Below are 14,340 nucleotides of genomic sequence, written 5' to 3' on the forward strand. Positions count from 1 at the left end.
AGTCATAACAGCATACTTAGCAATGCAATAGTGGCCAATAACTGTAGCTCGGGTGGAGTGGTGGAATTCAAAATATTTTACTACCGGTTGTATGGTTGCACGTGCTTCACGGAGCGTTCTAAAACGGGCAATTTTAAGCATGAAAAATTACCTTACCTTCAGCGCTGGTGATTAAAATAGCTGAGACTCGGCAGTCCGCTCTGCCGCGCCTATCAGCTGGGCTTCAAACCAAGGAAATATAGGACAGGAAAGGTCAGGTGTGAGTTGGTGGGGGCCAACTGCTGATCAGTGCTACCGGATCGCTAGAACCGGTGTGAACCGGCAGCATGCCACCTCTGCTGGGTTGTAGGATGAGGGTGGAGATTTGTTCTTTGTGTCTGTGGGTTGGTTTCCAAACGTTTCGTTACCAGGCTAAGTAACATCTTCAGCGGAATTTAGGGAATGTCAGCGTTGGTGTTCTTCTGCTTATAAGGACTCAACTGACCCACAACAAACCCACATACACACCTCCGACCAGCACTTCATCTCCTTACCTGACTTGACCTCCCCATCACAAGACTCTCGCCTGATGTGACCCACACCTGAGCCATTACAAGGCCCATACCTGACGTGACCCTCCCATCACAAGACCTACTGACCACATGAAGCTCTTATAAGCAGAAGCACACCAACAATGACATTCCCTAAACTCCGCAAAAGATGTTGCTTAGCCTGGTAACGAAATATTCAGAAACCAATGCGTACGTTCGGAGGATGACCTTCCATCCTCATACTTAGTTAACTGCAAGAAATTCAGGCAAGGGTTCAGCTAAGCAGTTTTGCATCTAATATATCTTCCCTTCCTATTTATTTGGCCATTCTTATCCCCTTGGAGGTCTAAATGCCTCCACCTACAGAACTGCAGAACTGGAAGGGACCTTGAAGGTCTTCTAGTCCAACCCCCTACTTAGGCAGGAAACCCTAGACCACTTCAGACAAATGGTTGTCCAATCTCTTTTTAAAAATCTCCAGTGTTGGAGTATTCACAATTTCTGGAGGCAAGCTGTCCCACTGGTTAATTGTTGGCACTGCCAGGAAATTTCTTCTTAGTTCTGGAAATCTAAACACTCTTTCCATCTTCTGCTTGAAGGGATGCTTACTGCAGGGTAACTTGTCAAAAGCTGTTCAATGAATTAATAGCTGGAACGAATAGTGAACCAGGACTTACTGGCTAGGAAATCTTAGAAAGGGAGGAAGCAGAACCGAGTTCCCTTTTTAGTCCCACTATGGCCCAAGGCTTATTTCCTCCTGTAATTCTGAATAATCAAGAATATGAAAAATATATTTGAAGGGGGTGGGAGAGAAACAATCTGGAAATGAAAGAAAGTGAAACTGCAATACCTGAATAATATAGACCTCTTCTCTGCCATTGTACCAGATCTCAAACTTCTTACTATCACCTTTGACATTTTCAGTAATGCCAACAGTGCTCATCTGTTTGAAAGAAAAGTTTGAATAGAGAATACAATCATTGGTCATTGCAATACATTTTGTTCTTTTTAGTTCATCTTTAAAGTACATGAGCCAGTTTCCTATAGCGGTTAAGATGCTGGTCTAGAAATCAGGAGATTGTGAGTTCTAGTCCTGCCTTAGGCATGAAAACCACTTGGGTAACTTTGAACCAATCACAAGGAGACTGTGAGTTCTAGTCCTGCCTAAGGCATGATAGCCAGATGGGCGACTTTGGGCCAATCAACCAGAGGCCCACAATGACTCTGGGCCAATCCCCAGGAGATTATGAGTTGTAGTCCCGCTTTAGGCATGAAAGCTGTCTTGGTGACTTTGGACCAGTCCCTCTCTTCCAACTCAATCCTCCTCAAAAGGTTATTGATATGGAGAAAATAGGAGAAGGAAGGTTATTATGTATGTTCACCACCTTGGGTTACTTATAAACACTTTCTGTTTTTTCTTTGAAGACACTTCACTTCTCATCCAAGAATCTTCTTCAGCTCTGAAAATGCACTTTTGGGACAACCATGACCTGGATGACTGAGAATCTCCATAGACATAAGGCAGGGTGATATTTTAACTTTGTCCAGAGTTTGCATTCAGTCCTGTGGGCTGGGGGAAGCAGTGGGAAGGCACAGGGATTGTTGCTTGTTAACTACACTCACTCCTTGCATCACAGATAATACAGAAGCAATACAGAAGTCACGAAGATGCTAAATTTTCAAGCACCTGCCAAGCAGAGGTTCAACCTCGCTTAAGTTAGGGAGAATACAATAAAAGAATGTTGAATCCTGCTTTCAAATTGTGATGTCAGAGAAGGTTCGTGAGAGTCTTCTTTGCAAGAATAATGAATTGAGCCATCCTAAAGGAAACCAACCCTTAGGAAGGACAGATACGGAAGCTCAAATCTTTGGCCACCCAATGAGAAGAGAGGAGTCCTTGGAAAAGATCTCAATATTGGGAAAGGTGGAAGGCAAAGGGAGAAAGGGGTGGCAGAGGATGAGAGGATTAGATGGTGTCATCAATGCAATGAACAGGAATTTGGGCAAACTCTGGGAGACAGTGAAGAACAGAGGGCCTCGCATACTATGGTCCACGGGGTCATAAAGAGTTGGACATGAACTAACTACTGAACAAAATGTTGAATCCACTAAAATGTAAGAAAATGACATTCCTCTCAGTGTGGATGGCTTGATTTCCACTTCATTATCGTCTACTGCGGAATCCTTCTGCAGACATTCTCTTGTTCTTTTATATCTAGAATTCAAAGCCACGAGGATATAAATTGTAAACCACAAAACCTATGAAGTTTCTGCGAGAAGAGACTCACGGAGGGTTAAACAAAATGTTTGGCAGCAATATAAATGCAATAAAGAAGCAATTAGGTTAAAACCAGAATGCAATGGGAGCCTGATAGAGTGTCAAGGATGATCCCACCTTTAAAAAAAAAAGGATGAAAAGTGAAGAGAAATATGTTTATTCCAGATTCTATTTGAAGTGTAATCTGGCAGCTATCTGCTCTTGGCCAGAGTAGTATTACATCCAACTCCATCTTCTCTTGTCCTTCCTAATTCCTTCAATTCCTTCATAGATCTTACTTTTCAGTCCACTGGTCATCTTCACTGCCATTATCTAAAGCTTGTTTGTCTGAATCCATCTTAAAGTGTGCTGCTAGCAATGGACACAATTCTGAAGGAGGGAGATCTGATCAATTAAATGGAATCATGATTTCCCATCATTTGGAAACTATGTTGTGTTGATGAAGCCTAAAGTTAAATTTGCTCTTTTTTTTTTAATGGCATCACGTTTCTGACTCATATTCAGATTGCTGTTCCAAGATCTTTTTCACATATAATATTGCCAAGCTATGCTGTATCTGCATAAGTTGGTCTTTGTCTGTAATAAATGTTATTCTCTTATTTCCATCTCGCATTTCTAAGATATTCACGCTCAATTCATTTTTGTCTTTTAGCGTTTTAAGTTTTGAATCCATCTGCAATTTTATTTCCAGGATTAGAGTCAAGCCATATAGTCTGCCTCCTGTATCAGTGCATTTTTTTCCCCTATTTATAAATGAGCTTGTCTTTTATAAAGTTTGGAAAAACTAATATATATTTTTTTGGTACACAGCTTTTTCCTCTTGATACAGAAACTGTTCCACAAGGGCAATAGTTGAATTTACCATTGTCATGATTCCTTTGAACCTGGCTTGAAAAGATCTATCCTTGACTTTGGTTGACAAATGAACACTCTTGAAATTCTAGGATAAGTGAAGAAATTGCTGAGTAGTTTTGTCCTTACGAGGAAACAGAATGAGGCCATATCTTTATCTGACAATTGATTCATCAAGTTTGCCAAGAAAAAACATTTTCAAGTTTGTTTTCCTTGGTAGCTCAATTGATGAGTGTAAATAATCTTACTGTATACATAAAGCTCACCAATGGATACAGGGAAATTAAATAGCAATAGCTATAGCACTTAAACAAATACCATTCATTGTGCTTTACAGCCTTCTCTAAGTGGTTTACAGAGTCAACATATTGCCCTCAATAATCTGGCTCCTCATTTTACCAACCTTGGAAGATGAAAGGCTGAGTCAACCTTGAGCTGATCAAGACCAAAGGGATCGAATTCCTGGCAGTCAGCATAATTAGCCTGCAATATTATTTTCTAACCAGTGTGCCACTACTCCTTCTCTAAGAAAACAAGATTTTTTTAAAAGAGGGAAATGTCTATGGAAAGTCTCAGTCATCCAGGTCATGGTTGTTCCAAAGGTGCTTTTTCAATAGGCAACTAGACTTTTTTTGAAGACGCTCTGAGATGAAGAAGCTTCTTGGACGAGAAGTGAAATGCCTTCAAAGAAAAATCAGAAAGTTCAGTTGCCTCTTGAAAAAGCACCTTTGGGTTAAGAGGGAGACCCAACACTAGAATTTACTTCCCTGTTTTTAGAATGAGCCATCAGAATTAACCAAGGAGATGGAAAGCCTCGGAGGGAAATTTTCAATTGAGCCCAGGTAGTGCTGGAAATCTAGAGAATTTAATTTGAAAATGATTTCTTTTAATTGCCTGATGCTGTTAATTTGATGGGCATATTTCAAGATACAAATCCTCCCCAGGCAACCTTCCTTTAGAGTCTATTCGCACTAGCAAAACAGTACTTTATTATTAGATAAAAAAAACATTATGAAAGTCAACGAAATCTCCAAGGCTTCCTTCTCTAAAACATGAGAGCTGTTCCGCCTGCAACTCTTTACAAGAAAAGAACCAGTGTTACGTTTGTTTCAATGCATTGTTTTATTATTTTGATATACTTGTTGATTTAAAGGTGTTCTGTGGGGTCCTTGGTGCTCTTTAAGCTTGGTGGCTTTCTTGCAGACATTTCACTACCAAACTAGGTAGCATCATCAGTGATACAAGGGAGCGTGTTCTGCTCTTAATCTTATATACTAGTGGTTTGCCCTGATAGTTTTGGTGGTCCCTTAATTAGGATGTTGTTTGTGGTTAGCTTGTTTATCTGTGTTGGTACTTCCTTGATTTGGGCGTTGTTTACTTCTTAATTAACACTGGCCAGTGTTAATTTTGATTTTAATCTCCGCTCATAGAGGTGTTGATGTTGGTTCATCCTTTGATTTTAAACTTCCCTCCCTTCCAACATAAGAAATGATTTACCTTCAAGGAATTTTTAAAGCTGTAGGAAGGAGATTTCTCGTGACTGTCTGTGTTTTCTTCCCGTTTCTTGCAAAAAAGGAGGATTTTTGCATATAAGAAGAGGTGCCTCTGCATTGGCTTGAACCTGGCCAAATCTTTCACTTTGTTGTGCCCCTTCTTGTGATCGGTCCAAATATTGAAAGAGCCTTGAAGGAGCAATTTACCCAGCTCGGCTACATCTCCCTAGAGGAAAAGAGAAACAGGACAGGAGAAATACAAGAATAAAGCAAAGTTTTAATTCCAGCCTTTCACTCCACACACCCCTTCACCCCACACCAACTTTCTTAGCCACAGTACAATTCCATACTCCTGTCTTATGACTGTAATGGAGCCTTACAGTTGTAAGTCATGACAATTGTAAAGGGTGTCCTTACATGAGCGACTTAATTTTACGACCTCTTGGTTGCTGCAGTTGTGAAGCAAACCCACTGTTCGCTCTGGGGCAATTTTTCAGTGAAAAAGTTATAAATTGAGGCAGAGGTGAGATTCAAAAACCCCAGCAACCAGTTTGCTGCCCGGTTGCTGGGTAGGCGTGGCCATGGTGGGGGTGGCCTACCAGAACTTCCTGTTTCCAGCTTCCGGTGGAAGCCCAGAGTCCGGGGGAGGACATTTTCACCTTCTCAAGGGTCCAGAGGCCTTCCCTGGGCCTCTGGGAGGGCAAAAACAGCCTCACCCGGCCTCTGGAGGCTCTCTGAAAGCTGGAAACAAGCCCGTTTCTGGACTTCCAGAAAGCCTGTTTCCCCCCCACCCGAGCCTCTGTGTGGACCTTGCAATCACCTCCATCAAAAATGGGCCACGTGGAGACTCCTGGGAGGGGATGGGTAGGGCCAGCTGGTCATTTGAAATACCGGTTCAGCAAACCAGCTGTTACTTTAACATCCGGTTCACCCAAACTGGTCAGAACCAGTAGAATCCCACCCCTGAATTGAGGTCATGTGATCGTGGGATGCTGCAAACCATAAATGCAGCCATCAATGCAGGCCGTTTGCTAAGCGCCCTAAATGAGGTCACATGACTAGAAGGGAGGCCATCAAAACTTTGGAACTGGGTTGTCTCATAACTTTGCATCATAACTTTGAATAGTTGCTAAGGAGTAGTTGTTATGTCAGATTGTAAGTACTTTATTGCTACCCAAAAAAAAATCTTGTCCCTCTGTGTTTTTATTTATTTATTTTGGAGACTCCAAAATGATTCAGTTTACATTTTAAAAGCAAGAACAAACATTAAGGGATTACAGAGGAAGATAAATTATTCTTGCTTTTAAAATGTAAGCTGTTCAGTCATTCAAAGCTGGAGTCTCCAAAATGAATACACAGTATATCCGGACAAGATTTTTTGTTCTGGTAGCAATAACCAATCCATTTTTTTAAAAAAAAAAAACCACCTACCAGGGTTTAAACTGCATAAATACAGAAACTTCCAGAGTAGTGTTCGTTCTGTCACGCAGTAGACCAAAGTCTGTGTCACAGCAACGGGGTGTCTAAAGACATCAGTGCAGTCAGTGTAGTGTCCTATTATCATTTAGTTTTTTTTAGCTGGATATTTATTTATTCAAAGTGGGAAAGGATAGGTTAAAGCAAAATGGCTGCCGTTATCTTTATTGTTGTCTAAGATGCATATGGACATTCTGGGGCAATTCAGATGGTGGACACTCAGAAACACACTCTGCTCTGGGGGTGCTGAAGGACTGCCTGCTATGGGGGCAAGGTCTGTGAATAGCAATGAGCAACTGTTTGTAAGAGAAGAGCAGGCAGAACTAGAGGGCAGAATTAAGCATGTTATCAGTTTAGAATCCTTGTGTTGCCACAAGAGATCCAAGTCCAGTCTCCTTTGAATTCCATTGAACCTTATCTCGCACCAATTTAGAGCTGACCATCAGTTGACTGGATACTTGTGTATAGGCCGCAATAAATTGTTCATATTGCAACCTTACGAATGGTCCCGATTCTTTACGTCTGACACTGATTAAGACAGATCCACTGGAGAAGAAATGGAGACACTGGGTAGGAAAGGAGAAGCTAACAAGCAAGCAAAGGGTTTAAGAAGGCTATAAAGTAGTAGTATTATCTTGATCTTGAAAGAATAGGAAGACTGGTTGGCTTGAATGAATTTAATATCTGGAAGCATCTGGAACACAACTTGCTATTCCGGTTATTTCTCAGCTGCCACCTTATGCTTACTTATGCTTTGCTACCAGGTGACAGTCTGCCAGGAATTCTGCGAAGGGAGACAGGGATGCTTGGGGGAAAATGAAAGTACTGTATCTCCCTGGGAAGCTGCCTCAAGGTTATCTGGCTAGGAGAAAAAGGTAGTTGCATACCAACCTACACTTGAACTAAAAACATCCCGCTTGAACCCGATTGAACATGGAAGGGTTCAGTGATGGGAGACAGGTAAGTAGCGGGGGGAGTTTATCTTAGGGATTTTGGTGCACAATTCTCAGTTCTGGCTATGCAATGCACTTGACTTCTAATACAATACACTTGAGTACAATACACTTGACTTCTAGTAAAATTATACCTTTCTAAATAAATGGAGCCAAGAATTGTTTCTATTTAGAGATTTTAAGTGCTGGCAAGCGTGAAGTTATTTTACCATTACTCTTTTTTTTTTTGCTCATTAATCTATTTTTCTGGGAAAAGACAATCCAAGACTGTCTTTCATAATGTGGCACCTTCTAGATATTGTTTGAAATTCTCAGAATCAGAGCTCCACGATACTCGGAGAGAGTGTGGTTAAGGAAAACTGATGGAGGCCTGAAATATCCTTATTAAAACAGCAAGATTTCAAGAATCTCCTTTGTTTGAAAGAGTTTAACAACATACATTATCACCATGTTTCTCAAACTTAGGCCCTTGTGGAAAACAAAAATATAAGTTATTGATCTATCAAGATTCAGTAAGACCTTTGGATGATAGCAGGCCCCAGAATAGAGAGACATGAACCCCAAGTTTTATATAGGATGATTTCAAATGCACCAGAACTATTTGTAATCCTGCTGAGCTGTTGCTAATTGTGACACATGATATTGCAAAGTATATAGCTTTATAAATATATTTGAATACAGAAGGACGAAACCACGAGAAATAAGGAAGTGAAAGTAGCCAGTGGGTAGAGGTTTGAGATGTAGATGGATGTATTTGGAGATTGTCTGTCAGTAAGACAGGAAGTAAGTTGTGAAATGTGTTCAGAAAAGTATAAAAAGAATGCCTTGGGATGAGTTCGGGGCCACTGGCCGTAGTTATTCCTTGCTGGATATGTCACTGGATCTCATTGCAATGATTGATGGAAGTAATGTTAGGATGGCTATTCATGTTTCAAATTGCTCATGAAATAAACCTCTGAATCTTTAAGTAAGAATTATTGTTTGTGGTCTGTCTGTGTTCCTCTTTTATTGGGATATTTTTATGACACCGTTTAAAATGCATGGACTTTAATTCCCAGTATTCCCCAGCCAGCATTTGGAATTCTGGGAGTTGGGAGTCAACTTATCTTAAAGATTCTGCTAAGGTTTAGCACATTGCTTTTGTGTGCGTGTGGTGGGGGGGCAAGGCCTACCTCATAGCCTGTAATTGCTATTTGGTGCATGGAATCATTTGCCGACTTGATGATATCAAGAACTGTTGCGAGAGCTTCTTCCAGTTCGGCAGTGCCTTCTGAATTCTTGCTGCATTTTAACATTTCCTGGTTGTAAAGGGAATTAAAAAAAAAAAAAAAGCAAATGTCACATCACAAGGCCTTAAAATGCTGCTGAATGTTGACATCCTTACATGGAAGAAAAATGGTTGTTTTTGTCAATCCGTTCTTGATTAGTACACAATCCAAGAAAGGAAAGAAAAGAATGTTGTATACAAGTTTATTTAATATCATTAAATATCATTTAATATCATGAAATAAAGGGACTCCTCATCCTACGAACACAATGAAGCCTGCCTATTATAGGAGTTGAGAAGGTTATAAAACAGATAATCATGTAACCAGACCTGATTTTACACCCCTTTTTGCCTCAGTTGTTAAACCCATTGCTAGCCATGGGATCTTTTTGCCCAAACCAGATACAAAACACCACCATTTGTCTGAAATGGTATAAGGCAGGGGTGTCAAACCGGATCTGGCCCGCAGAGTGATTAGATCTGGCCCGCGGTGCCTCTGCCAGTAAAAATGGAGCTCAGGAGCACTGTTTTTGGCTGCGATGGCCTCCTGCAGCCCTCCGCCAGCAAAAACGGAGCCCAGGAGTCTCTCCTGAACTCCATTTTCGCTGGCAGAGCTATAGGGTGTCGAGCTGGCCACGCCCACCTCAACCACGCCCACTGACCACCCCTCCCCCTGAGCTGTGGCCCTCAATGAAATAGAATTTGACACCCCTGGTATAGGGTTTCCTGCTAGAGCAGGGGGTTGGACTAGAAGACCTCCAAGGTCCCTTCCAACTCCCTTATTCTGTTTCTGCTGCATTCATTTGCTTCCCCACCCCACCCCACGCTCAGCATCAACCCAATTTTAGAATGGACTGAACAGTCACCCTCTTGTGCAATTAAGAACTGCAAAAATATGTTACTTTTATTAGCAGATAAGCCATTCTCTTACCTTCAGAAGCAACTGATATTTGGTAATCCTCTGGACCGGCTTTAAAAGATAAGCATCAAGGGAGAGTTTATGGTCTAATTTCCTCTGACACTCCTGCAAAACAAAACAAAAGTAAGAAAAAAAGAGAGAATGAGGTTATTCTGGTCTAACAGGGTACACTAAGAACGAAATTACAAATGTAACTTTTTTTTTAAAAAAGCTAAAAATCGTTTTTGCTTTTATAAGCCCAATGTCTTGGTTAGCCCATGGTCAATTATAAAAAAGAGGGTTGGGTCTTACAAAAATATATATATATTTGTATGTCTTAGGGAGATTAGATGGTATTAGGAAACAAACAGCACACTGTCCCACTGATCTTATTCAGAAGGCAAGTGGACCTTTTTTCTTGAAGAGGTGTTGCTTCTCATCCAGGAAGCATCTTCAGTTCTGACTGAATGCTGGGGAATTAAAGAGCCAATGAACCAACTTCAAAGTGCTAACAACCAGGTGACTGCAAAGGATATAATGTCAGGGTTCCAAGTAATACGCCCATAGCAAACGGAACTCCAAGGCAGGTAGGTTCCTCAAATAATAGTTTTGTTGGATATATCGTATTGGCACGATCTGGTGAAAACCGACTCTGAATGTTGCCGTGGTTTTCACCTTATTAAAGGTAAAAGTTTCCCCCCTTTTTGCAAACAATCAGTCACATGGTCCAATCAGGGTGCCATCTGGTTGCCCCTCCTTCATCTGGCCACCTGTAGAAATGTCCTTGGTTCCCAGGAGAAAGTGTTTTGTTTTGGCTAAAAACCCCAGCTATTTAAATTCCACTCCGCTGCCTATCCCTCAGATCCACTGTGACAACACTGAAGCCTCAAAATGGCTCTGGTCAGGTCAGCTTCAGGGTTGACATATAAATCCTTCCATTCCCCAGCATTCAGTCAGAACTGAGGATGCTTCTTGGGTGAGGAGCGAAATGACTTCAAGAAAAAATGGAATCCAGTTGCCTTTTGAAAAAAAGCATCTTTGGGACAACCATGACCTGGATGACTGAGAATCTCCATTGACAAATAGCACAAAAAAAAAATACATTGGTACAAAAAAAATACATTGATGTGTAATATGAGAGCCAGTTTGATGTAGCAGTTAAAGATAATCAGACTAGAACCAGGAGAACTTTAGTTCTAATCCCAGCTTAGATTCAAAGTCACCTGGGTGACTTTGGGCCAGTCACTCTCTGTCAGCCCTAACAAGAAGGCAAGAACGAACCATTTTTTGAAAAGGTTACCAAGAAAACTGCAGGGGTTTCCCCAAACACAGTCACCAGAAGTTCACATTGACTTTCTACAAAAAAGAAAAAAATATATAGCAGTTCATCTGACTGATTTGTCTCTCTTTCAGCACAGTAAACGTCCAACTGCCATTCCTTTCCTGCAAAGAGACTCGGATGCTAACTTGCAAAGATCATTCATTTTGCTGACACTCAAATGTGCATTGTTCTCCTCTTCTGGAACTTCCATTGTTCCGGCCATGAACATGTATAGTGTGTTTGCCAGAGGATAGTTCAGGCAGCTACTGGACAGTCTTGGTGGCATTAGCAATTCAATCTCTCATGAACAAAGGCAAATATACGTGTCCCAGGACAATGTTGCAGGGTCCAATGATGGTCGGTCACTGGGACCAGAGGTTTAGTCTTCCAAGCTTTTGGATTTGTGCTGGAGCCCATCCTCAGGGAACTTCTCTCTAGCAGAATGTAATAATCTTCTTATAAAGTATTTAGCATTTATTTGATTTGTCAATCGCTTACAAGATACAGGTATAAGAATAAATATAGTTTTGAATGCATGAGATAGATACTTGTAAGAAAAATACAAAAAAACAATAGGACAGGGACGGTAGGCACGATTGGTGCACTTATGCACACCCCCTACAGGCCTCTCAGGAAAGGGGTGAGGTCAATAGTAGACAGTCTAAGGTTAAAGTTTTGGGGGTTTGGGGAAGAAACCACAGAGTCATGTAGAGTATTCCAAACATTGACCACTCGGTTGCTGAAGTCGTATTTTCTGCAGTCAAGTTTGGTGCGGTTAACCTTGAGTTTGTATCTATTGTGTGCTCTTGTATTGTTATGATTAAAGCTGAAGTATTCATTTGCAGGTAGGACATTGCAAAGTATGATTTTATATACTATATTTAGATCGGACTAGAGGTGGCGTAGTTCTAGATTTTCTAGGTCTAGAGTTTCAAGTCTGGTGGCATAAGGTATTCTGCAGTGAGTAGAGGAGCGGAGAACTCTTCTTGTGAAATATTTCTGGACTTTTTCAATTGTGTTAATATCAGATACATGATATGAGTTCCAGACTGATGAGCTGTATTCAAGTATAGGTCTAGCAAATGTTTTGTATGCTCTAGTTAGTAGTGTGATATTACCAGAGAAGAAGCTACGTAGGATTAAAGAGTAAGGGAGGTGACCTTGTTAGAAATATGCACGGACCATAATATAAGTTAGGGGACCTTAAACATTATTTGACTCCTGGAAAACAAGATAATATTCAGAAGCAACTCATTCAACTATCTAGAATAGGATAACAGAGTTAGAAGTGACCAACCCCCTGCCCAGGCAGGAGACCCTCTACTATTTCAGACAAATGGTTATCCAATCTTGTCTTAAAAACCTCCAGTGATGGACCACCCACAACTTCTGAAGGGAAGTTGTTCCACTGGTTAATTGTCCTCACTGAAAGGAAATTTCTCCTTAGTTCTAGGTTGCTTCTCTCCTTGATTAGTTTCCATCCATTGCTTCTTGTGCAGCCTTCAGGTGCTTTGGAGAATAGCTTGACTCCCTCTTCTTTGTGGCAGTCCTGAGATACTGGAAGACTGCTATCAGGTCACCCCTAGTCCTTCTTTTCCTTAAACTAGACACACCCAATTCCAGCAACTGTTGTGTTTCCATAAATACAGTATATTCCCTCTACATTCCAGTAGAGAGGATGGTTTCCAACACGGGTTTGAAAGCTTGGAAGACTAAATCATGGATCTCCATGACAGACCAACATTGGATCCCGCAATTCATTCTCCATCCTTCTTGTTACAGGTGGTTATTAATGTAACAGAGCCTGGCGTTAACAACAATGGAGCCTGCCACAAATTATAACAACCTTGTTTGAGCTTTATTATTTTCTTCCTCGAGAAACACATAAGTCAGTTCTGGCACGGCTGTTTGTTGAACCTTGAAGTGGAACCTTTAATAGAATGGACATTCCTAAATTATTTTAAACAGGCACACTAAATTTGAAATGGAAAGATACGGAGAACCCATACCATGACAGCATATTCTGAAAGAATAGTGGTTGTTCAGAGGTGGTATTCAGCAGGTTCTGACCAGTTCTGGAGGACCAGTAGCAGAAATTTTGAGTAGTTCAGAATACCGCCTCTGACTGGTTCTGCCCCCATCTATTGTCTGTCTCCCAAGTCCCAGCTGATTGGCTGGGTCTTCTTTTGTTGCCCTACACAGGAGAACGGAGCTGGAAATCAGGTTAGTGGGGTGGGGAGGGAATGGGGATTTTACAGTATCCTTCCTCTGCCACACCCACCAAGCCACACCCACCAAGCGACACCACGCCCACCAAGCCACGCTCACAGAACTAGTAATAAAAAATTTAGAATCCCACCACTGTGGTGCTTGTGTGCTTTGGGCCATGCAGGTAGTCCTCCACTTACGAACATTTGTTTAGTGGCCATTCAAAGCTGCAACAGCATTGAAAAAAATGACTTATGGTCACTGCAGCGTCAGATGCTTGGCAACTGACTCATATTTATGACAGTTGCAGTGTCTCCGAAGTCATGTGATCCCCTTTTGCGAACTTCTGACCAGCAATGTCAATGGGGGAGCCAGATTCACTTAACAACCTGTGTTACTAACAACGGCAGTGATTCACTTAACAACTGTGGCAAGAAAGGTCATAAAATGGGGCAAAATTCACTCAACAATCGTCTTGGTTAGCAACAGAAATTTCAGGATCTGTTATGGTCGTAAGTTGGGGACTATCTGTATAGTGGGGAAGTAAACAGAGAAGGTCAATGGCAGAAGTACTGATTTTTCTACTCCTGTCATAGCCCACTAAACAATTATTTCTCCTCCTCCTTCATCCACTGAAGCCCCAAGATGGCAGCCATAAAGGCTTGTAATAAGGAGCGGTGGATAGGGTGTTACATTAGCATCCAAGAAGCCCAGGTTCAACCATAGGGGATTGGGTAATTTTAGCGCAGCCTCATACATCAAAATCTATAAACAAATAAGCTTACTTGAGCTACTGGAAAATTAATAAATAAATCTAAGCAAAGCAGTAATTAAATACAGATTAAAAGACAGAGCCCTGCACTTGTGCGGAAGTGCCCCCACTGAGAGGAAAATACTGATGCTTTCAATCAATCCATATTATTTGGCAGCTAGGTGCTTTGGTGAGTTAGTAAGCATATTAATGCAACAGATCACATAGAACCACAACGTTGAAAAGGAGTTTAGAGATCACGTACGACATTGTTTCCCAATCTTGGCTACTTTAAGATGCGTGGACTTTAACT

General features: G+C 41.3%; 1 protein-coding gene across 8 annotated transcripts in view; it reads right to left on the minus strand.

Annotated features, from left to right (window-relative positions):
- Window positions 1-14,340, minus strand: part of MCF2L2 (MCF.2 cell line derived transforming sequence-like 2) — a 196,014-nt gene that overhangs the window by 34,480 nt on the left and 147,194 nt on the right. For all 8 annotated transcript variants that reach the window (XR_015743645.1, XM_087933538.1, XM_087933537.1 and 5 more), the window contains exons 20-23: window positions 9,781-9,873; window positions 8,755-8,880; window positions 5,158-5,379; window positions 1,381-1,473 (exon numbers count right to left, since the gene is read on the minus strand). Coding sequence is in view for 7 of the 8 variants with exons in the window: in XM_087933538.1 (XP_087789664.1) it covers window positions 1,381-1,473; window positions 5,158-5,379; window positions 8,755-8,880; window positions 9,781-9,873 (534 nt within the window). In the remaining variant the exon portion in view is untranslated. The remainder of the gene's footprint in view (window positions 1-1,380; window positions 1,474-5,157; window positions 5,380-8,754; window positions 8,881-9,780; window positions 9,874-14,340) is intronic.

Source organism: Pseudonaja textilis, chromosome 4 (genome assembly GCF_049901715.1).
Source record: "Pseudonaja textilis isolate UNSWEBS1 chromosome 4, rPseTex1.2, whole genome shotgun sequence".
In the NCBI taxonomy this organism is placed as follows: domain Eukaryota; kingdom Metazoa; phylum Chordata; class Lepidosauria; order Squamata; family Elapidae; genus Pseudonaja; species Pseudonaja textilis.